Genomic DNA, 9,564 nt, shown 5'->3' on the forward strand with positions numbered 1-9,564 from the left:
GTTTAAATGCTGTGAAATAAAGATATTTGATAACTAAGGTTTTATACATGTTAAGACAGCCGTGTTTGGGTTCATACTGATGCATACTCTTTCAACAGAATTCCGGTACTATCGGTGTGGAGATCGCATCAGGCATTCTCAACTTATGGACCGCAGAAACTACAAGCAACAAAATGTATATTTTATGAACAACTGTTAGGATGCAGCATGGGGAGACAGGAGGGAAAAGACCCTCAGTTGTTAGAGGCTGGGCGAGTCTATTTGAACCAGCCTGTTAAATGCACTGTAACATATGCTTCTCCCCTGGGAACCAATGACATAAGCAAGAAACTTCTCTATTGTCCTGTCTATTCTGGGGGGTATAAACATGTGTGCTCAAACACTGGGTCTTTAGTCTTCTTGCTGAATGCTGATTGACAGAGGTTTTCTTTCTGAATGCCGGGATCTGGTCCAGAGGCGCTGCGTATGTATACTGTACTTGGGTCTGTATAATTCCTTTGCGCTCAATTGTACACAGATCATAGCGTGTAACTGACTGTACTTTTTACTTGAATAATACTTTGTGCTTTGTATGACTGCATACGCAAATTAAGTGTCATCCTTAGAGGTTTATAGGTAGGATTTTAGAAGGTACAGGCAGGGGTATATAGAGGTTCAATTTTAATATCGTCACGCCAGAGGAAGGTAAGCAGGAGATATCTGTGATACTAGTATATGGGGACAGTGGGCCATTCTGCCAGAAGAAGGTAAGCAGGAGATATCTGTGATACTAGTGTATGGGGACAGTGGGCCATTCCGCCAGAGGAAGGTAAGCAGGAGATATCTGTGATACTAGTGTATGGGGACAGTGGGCCATTCCGCCAGAGGAAGGTAAGCAGGAGATATCTGTGATACTAGTGTATGGGGACAGTGGGCCATTCCGCCAGAGGAAGGTAAGCAGGAGATATCTGTGATACTAGTGTATGGGGACAGTGGGCCATGCACATGTAAATGAGAAGCAGAAACGGATGATTGTTATAGGCTACTCCCCCATCGCGACACTTCTCTGCACTGCGTGATGCATAAACCCCAGTTGCTGATTTGTGACAGCTTTATGTCTCCCCACTATTATAATTACTCCATATTGGAAGGAATGGCATTGGGGGTCAGAGGGGTTCTCTTCCGGGAAGCTGTACTGCAACATACCACTATATATTGCGTTGTGGATGGGTGTACTGCTCCCTTGTGCAGACTGTGGAGTGTAGGGGTGATGTGACTGCGGCGCAAAATGTTGGGATGGAGGTGGCGTAAGCTGAGGCTGTAGTGGCCTAAATGTTTGGCGCATAGGCCTTGTTGTCAGGTTGTCAGGTCGGTGTCTGCTGTCAATTCATCACTTATCCCCCTCATTAATATGGTAAATATGATGCACTCAGCATGCATGCGCTGGTCTTCATGCAACACATTTTAAAAGCATATGAATTGCATAACATGTCCCACTCGTCGGGGGGCTTCTTTAATACATTCTTTGCTGAAGTCAGTACTTTACGCTGTAGTAATAAATTGTCCTCTTGGACTTCTGTTTGAGGCTGAGTTGGTCTCTTCCTCCGGCACGGTAGGATGGGCACAGGCACAGATGAGACATGCTCGCTTTCTATAGCCTGGCTGTCTATGGAACTGTCCTGAGACTGCTCCGGAGCGTCGTCTACTAAAGCAGATGGCTGAAATGAAAAAAGAGAAATATGACATGAATATGTTGATAAAAAAATATGAATAGTTTACGAGATGTATAATGATAACACTGGCATTTTATTTCTTTTTTCTAGATCCCGACAACTGCAGAGCAGTGGAGAAGTATTGCTGAGGAATTTGAGGGCGGCTGGCATTTCCCCAGCTGTGGAGGAGCTATAATCCCACCTCCCAACAGCGGATCCTAATTTTACAATTATGAAGGCTACTTTAGCATTGTGCTGATGGCGGTGGTCAATGCTAATTATGAATTTATTTTTGTGGACATGAAAAAAATATGTCCAGCACTCTGAGCCTACCATCTATTGTAGAAACCAAACACACAGACTACCGTTTGTCTTTGTGGCTGATGAGGCTTTTTCTTTACAAGAGAACGTATGAAACCATACCCGCAAATGACATTGACCAATGAGAAGCAGATCATAGACTTTCAAGGGCTAAGCAAATTGTGGAGAATGCTAAGTAATAGATTTAGCATTTTCATACAGCCATCAATCTGCGTGTGGACAAAATTGACTGGGTGGTAATGGCATGCTGTGTATTTGGAATTCAAGGAGGGTCTTTGCTTGCCTTGGTCAAGGGTAAACTACAACAAGTCTGTGAGGTTCTGAATTTGTTGTGGACCCGGGGTGGTTATAGAAGCAGACACAGGAGCAGACTTAAATGAAAAAGTGGGGTTTTTAATAAGTGACTGAGAAGACATGGGAATGGCAAACAAAAAGTCCAGGTATAGCACTAAAGTGCACTTGATAACTGTAGTGAGGGTTAATGAACAAATGTCCAGATAGTGACAGGCAGGAGCAGTCCAGTATAAGTATGGTGAGCTAAAACAGAATGCAGGTATGATGATATGTAACAAAATGCAGGCTTGATGAGCTGTAAATGAATGCAGGTTTGGTGAGCTGTAACTGATGAAGGGAGAGGTAGTGAAGTCCAGCTGGGAGTGAAATGAAGCAAGGTGCAGGGAAACAGCAGGTTCAGGTACTCAGGCAGGTAAGAAGGTATATGGAGGGTGCAGGGTAAGTCCAGCAGGTTGGAGCAGGCAAGATTCAGGCTAGTAGCGTAACCTACAGGCAGGCAGGTAAGGCACAGGTACTCTCTCTCAGCCGCAGCCTAAATACTCAGTGCCGCGCTGTGACTGGCTGGAATGAGCACATGACCTACCAGGATTGGACAGCTGGGTTCACATGGTCGCAGGCAAGATGGCGGCGCCCATGCCAATGGAACGGAAACACCGCCAGAACTCACCAGGCCTAGTGACAATGTGCCCGCACAGGACCATGCGCAGCCAATGCCCCTCGCCAAACACCAGCACCGCTGCCAGAGCGACCTCACAGGTAATACCCGGCGGGTACCATGCCGAGAAACTCTCGCCGTGGCAAAGTCATAATACCACAATTTAGTGTGGTACACCTCATCCGCTCCTGCCCTGGATAGCTTTGAGGCCTGCATTTTCTCATGTTCCCTGCGGAACACCATTCTATAACTTTGGCTTTATTTGTGGATCCAATCCATCCCTGGTACGGTTTGCTTATGCAGATGAGGGCCTGGATTGCTGCGGCACATTTCTGCTTGTTTAAGTACTCCTTGCTTCGGACCTTCTAAAGATATTTATGTTGTCTATAGACTTCAATGAACTCTTTGGGGAATTCATTGCTCTCTCCAAGGGCATTTTGCTTAAAAAAAAAAAAAAAAAAAAAAAGAACAGAAAATTAAGTAATACAAATGGTGGCATACTACACCATACCCAAATGAGCTAACTTTTATCTATGTAATGTTTAAACTGTATTAATTAATGTTTTCATTGTTATGTTTGGTTTTTAATGTTAAATTGTGGTTTTTAAATTTCTGCCAAATTTGAAATAAATGTTATATAATTTTATTTGGTTTTTAATCATATACTTTAACAATAAAGTCAGCAAGGTATACATCACCCTGGCAACAGCCCCCCCAAAACTGCAAAAGACAGCCCCCATATAATAATAAACACAGCAGAGGAGGGAGCAAGACGTGACATGAGGATTACCTCAAATCAGTACGACATATTGTTTGTTGTCAGGTTTTCCATACACACTGCACAATAGGCACACAATTGCTAGCTATATTGCCAGGTTTGATGTGCAGCACATTAAACCTGGCGACCGTTGCTTGCAACCGTGGGAGCACGCATTCATCACTGAGTGATGTAGGTGATACAGTATGTCGCTACAAAATGGCAAATTGTCCCGACATTGCTCCAGTATGTACCCAGCTTAAGGAGACTGGACACAACTTGTGGATGTACACAGTGACAGTAGTACAGCCCCTTAGATGGACACATTGACAGCAGTACAGCCCCTTAGATGGACACAGGGCCTGATTCAGAGCCGGACGCAATTAGCGCTCGCTCGTCCAGAAAATAGGGATGGCTCTTCAAATCAACCGTTCGCTCTTTGCGGTATGTTCACGCCTCTAGGTCTGAACGAGCGAACAAAACATGCAAACGTAATTTAGAAAAATACGCCCCCTGGCCGCTCGCATCCTACGTCATGTCCGCTATTTATTAGATTAATCGAGTACATCGACCAGGGTATGAACTGCTCGCTATTCTTGGGGTTGGTTTTTGATACCACAATTTTGCGAGCAGTTCTGGTTATAAAATAACCCAGTGACGTGGTCGATGACGCTGCTGTTTTAATTATGCACACTCATAAAACGCCCGTTTTGACCTTTAAGCACGCCTGCGTACGGATCTCCACTCCCCGTTTTCAAGCACCTTCCCCCGTTACCACCCACATACGCCTACTCCTGTCACTCAAATTATCAGGCATTCGCTATTTTGTGAGCACATGAATTTCGACCGCACTGACTGGTTCGCGCATGCGTATAACGATCCGTACGCATGCGCAGTTGGGCAAACATCGCTCGGAGCGAACGAGCGGCCGCTTACGGGCGGCTCTGAATCAGGCCCACAGTGACAGCAGCACAGCCCCTTAGATGGACACAGTGACAGCAGCACAGCCCCTTAGATAGACACGTTGACAGCAAATCAGCCCCTTAGATGGGGAATCGGTATGAAATACCACCGGCCGCATGGTTCGATTCCCGGCATCGGCAGGCCGACAGAAGCAGAGTTCCCGGCAGCGGAGGCCCGACAGCGCTGGAAATCCCGATCGTCCCTAAACTAACCTAACCCCCTAACCCCTCCTTAGGGGTGCCTAACCCTAACCTCCCCCCCAAGTGCTTAACCCTAATCCCCCCTCTAGGTGCCTAACCCTAACCCCCCCTGCCCCACTGCCTAAACCTAAGTCCCCCGGGGGGGTGCCTAACCCTGAGTCCCCCCCGGGGGTGCCTACCCTAACCCTCCCTCCCCCTAGCATAACCCTAATCCTCCCAGGATGGTGCCTAACCCTAAGTCCCCCCCGGGTGCCCTAAACCTAACCCTCCCCCCCCGCGGCTGTCCGCTTGCGGCACCCGGCATCCCTTCGATTGGGATGCCGGGCACCTGTTTCCCGGCGTCGGGAAAATGTCAGGCATCTACATGTAGACGCCCGGCATTTCACCCTCGCCGGGATATGACAGTCGGGAAGCCGGCTGTCGGTATTAAGGCAGCCGGTTTCCAGATTGCATCCCTTAGATGGACACATTGACATCAGAACAGCCCCTTAGATGGACACAGTGACAGCAGAATAGCCCCTTAGATGGACACAGTGACAACAGCACAGCCCCTTAGATGGACACAGTGACAGCAGCACAGCCCCCTAGATGGACACAGTGACAGCAGCACAGACCCTTAGATGGACACAGTGACAGCAGCACAGCCCCTTAGATGGACACAGTGACAGCAGGACAGCCCCCTAGATGGACACAGTGACAGCAGCACAGCCCCCTAGATGGACACAGTGACAGCCAAGGCTGGATTAAGGCTTGTGGAGACCCTAGGGCAACTAAGTTGTGGGGGCCCCCACCAAGCCACATGGAGCCTCCCCACCACCTCCCCCGCCTCATGGAGCCTATCCCTACCCCCACCCTGGGCTGGCAACAGAAATCTTGAGGCCCGGTACACTTATACTTCTGGGGACCCCCCGACCAAGCAACTTTTCCTTTGTCAAATACAGTACAATTATCCCCAAAACACAATTAAGATATATATAATCTATCATCCACATGGGGGGGGGGGAGGAGAGAGAGTGTGTGCGTGTGCGTATATATATATATACACAGCGGCGCCGAGAGGGGGGGGCGGGTACAGATTACCGGGGCCCGGGCTTCCTGAGGGGCCCGGCGGGGGCCCGGGTCCGGTGCCGCTCCCCCTCCCTCACAGCAGCCTAGCACACAGCGTGTGCTGAGCTGCAGTTGAGACTGCTGTGGCTGCTGAGCAGCAGCCACAGGAGTCTCCTATGCCTGTGGGGGGGAGCGATCACACTGATCACGCCCCCCCTGGCTTTGAGCAGGGCTGAGGGGGCCCAGAGCTCCCCCTCCCCAGCGCGCAGCACTTTTTTTTTTCTGGGAAGGGGGCGTGGCCACGCTTCCCACGATTAGGCCAGGCCCCCTATTACCCGGGCCCGCCGCGGCTCTCAGCGGGCCTGTATATATATATTCTAAAAGCAGAGCAGAAAATATATCATTTTATTTTTTAAATATATACAGGTGTTAATCTTACAAATAAGTTTCTTATGCACTTTTCAGAACAGGAAGGGAAGGTAAATGGTTACAAGGATTATTTGCAAACAGCGTTGGAAAGCACAGACTTGTTATGCATGTAATTTTTAGGTCACACAGATGTCACAAGATGGAACTTTGACTAGGAATACAGATCAGGCTTGCCTACCCTCTCAATTTGGTCGGGAGCCTCCCGAATATCGGGTGCCGCTCCCGACCCCCGGAAAGGCAGGCAAGCCTCCCGGCTGCAGCAGCGCGATGATGCTGAATCGCGTCATCGTGGCTCCGCCCCCTGCTTCACAATGCCTTTATTTTTGGCATTGTGAAGAGGGGGTGGGGCCGCGATGACACATTTGTGAGGTCAGCCCTGGCCCCTCCCCCCGCTGTATGCTGGCATTCAGCTGTCGGCAAGTATGATACAGATATATAATCTTACACCAGTGGGCAACATGGCAGGGGGAGAAGGTTAGACCTGGTCATTGCATCATGAGAGAGAGAGAGAGAGAGAGAGAGAGAGAGAGAGAGAGAGAGAGAGAGAAAAAGAGAGAGAGAGAGAGACTTATCGCATATGCACTAACATATGCGATCAGTACAGCAAAGGACAGCTTTTCCGATAAGAGCTGTCCTTTGCGATCTCTGCTGCACAGTGGACCAGGGGTGTATGTAGGGGTCCGAGCACCCATGGCAAAGTAATGGAATGGCGCCCCCTCCCCACATATTTTCTGTATAAATACACACTCTGTACTTAAAACCTCTCCCTAGCCAGCCCCATGTCTCACCTGCCAGTTACAGTAAAACTACACCCTGTCACATACTCGGCCTGTCACCTGTAGCACTACACCCTGTTACATACTCACACTCACCCTGTCACATACACTCACCCTGTCACCTGTAACACTACACCCTGTCACATACTCACACTCACCCTGTCACCTATAACACTACACCCTGTCACACACTCACACTACACCCTGTCACATACTCACACTCACCCTGTCACCTGTAACACTACACCCAGGGCTGTCTTAACAGCAGTGTGGGCCCTGGGCAAAGCAATGCACTGGGGCCCCTACCCACCCATGATATGGCATGTCCACAGCAACCAAGCACTGCCGGCAGCGTCTCCCAAACCAATCGCTGCTGCTGCGGACACAGAACCAGGGCTGCCATCAGAAATGTTCGGGCCAGGGACTGACAATATAGGCAGGGCCCCTGGGCCCCCCTCTCCCTGCTACCACTAAGTCTCAAGAGTCATAACTTACCTTATCGCCTTGAAGAGTGCTCCTTTCTTCTGGCTTCTTCTCCTCCAGGTCTGGCTGGCTCTGCTCCTCACGCATCACGGCTCCTCTGACCTCTACCTTCCAGCAGCTTTGTGTGATGTCATGAAGTCACGCGTGCCGACTCCAAAGAGAAAAAAAAAAGAATTATTGAACAGGGACAATCACAGGATTTTCTGGGGGGAAAATACACACACACAACATTACCCCATACACATATATACATGCTATATAACACATATGCAGTATACACACACTAACACATATATACACACTAACATACATACACAGGTTCGGTATGAATAGCCAGCGGCTTAATAGCCTCCGATTCAAATACCGACACCAGAAGCCCAATCATCTACATTCCCGACAGGGACGGTAAGTACCCTAACCATCACCCTCTCTCCCCTAACCCTCCCCCCATGGTGCCTAACCCTAAACCTAACCCTCCCCGGGGGGTGCCTAACCCTAACCCCCCCTCCCGGTAGCCTAGCCCTCCCCGGGGGGGTGCCTAACCCTAACCCTAATCTCCCCCCAGGGGTTTCTAAACTAACCCCCCCATCCCAGGCTAAGTATCATACTTACCGGTATACTTACTTTCGGGATGGCGGGGGTCGAGATGCTGACGTCAGTATCCTGATGTCTTCGGGATATCGTCTGCAGCATTATGCCGGGCGTTGGGAATCCGACGTCAGTATATCGACGTCCAGGATTCCGCCCGCCGGCATATTAAACGTATACCACATACACATATATACACACTAACATACATAAACATACATACATACACATATATACACGCTAATACATACATACACACACACTACATACACACTGACACATACATACAGATATATACGCACTACATACACATATATACACATACATACACATATATACACACTACATACACATTAACACATACATATACACACTACATACACATATATACACATTAATACATACATACAGATATATACACATACAGATATATACACACTACATACACATACACACTAACACATACATACACATATATACACACTAACATATATATACAGATATATACACACTACATACACATATATACACATCAACACATACATACAAATATATACACACTACATACGCATATATACACATTAACACCTCTCTCCTCTTGTGCTTATCCTTTCTTTACTTATAATATCTGCTCTATACTCAAAAGCACCTAACCCGTGACTTTTGCCATCCTGCTTCTGTTGCAGCAGTGTTTATATACCATGTACTTGTATTGCATTGTCTTAAACTGTATGACACTGTTTTCTTGTTCTGCTCAACTGTCTATGTACTATGTCTATGTACTATGTTTGTGCACTATGTTTATGTACTATGTAAGGCGCTGCGGAACCCTTGTGGCGCCATATAAATAAAGGATAATAATAATAATAATAATATCACATACATACACATATATACATACTACATACACATACATACAGATATATACACACTACATACACATATATACACAATAACACATACATACAGATATATACACACTACATACACATATATACACATTAACACATACATACACACTAACACATATATACACACTAACACTAGACACATACATACACATGCTAAAACACATACAATACATAATTATTACTTACACTTAACAACAGCAGGATGCAACTCCCATGATTAGGCTCCGCCCCCTCCATAATGCCGCGATTCGCGGGTGTATGGGGGCGGGGCTTGTCACGTTGACTCCGCCCTCATTGTGGTCAGCATCAGCGACAGAAGAGGAAAATTGGCCAATCGGTTCCCAGGTTGGAGCAGGCACATTCCTCCTCTTGTTAGTGCGGGCTGGCAGGCAGCAGTGGCAGGAGCGGCCCCCTCTGATTCTGCCTGTGTCAGCGTCCCCGCACAGAAC

General features: G+C 47.7%; 1 protein-coding gene across 1 annotated transcript; it reads right to left on the reverse strand.

Moving 5' to 3' along the window:
• Window positions 1-918: 918 nt before the first annotated feature.
• On the reverse strand, window positions 919-7,901 carry LOC148474427 (uncharacterized). Its single transcript, XM_088458660.1, has 2 exons — window positions 7,629-7,901; window positions 919-1,697 (listed from the first exon to the last, which is right to left on the reverse strand). Exons 1-2 carry the CDS (start codon window positions 7,701-7,703, stop codon window positions 1,386-1,388), a joined length of 387 nt encoding a protein of 128 aa, XP_088314786.1. The 5' UTR covers window positions 7,704-7,901; the 3' UTR covers window positions 919-1,385.
• Between the last annotated feature and the right edge of the window lie 1,663 nt (window positions 7,902-9,564).

Source organism: Taudactylus pleione, unplaced genomic scaffold, assembly GCF_031769625.1.
Source record: "Taudactylus pleione unplaced genomic scaffold, aTauple2 ptg000845l, whole genome shotgun sequence".
Taxonomy (NCBI): Eukaryota; Metazoa; Chordata; class Amphibia; order Anura; family Myobatrachidae; genus Taudactylus; species Taudactylus pleione.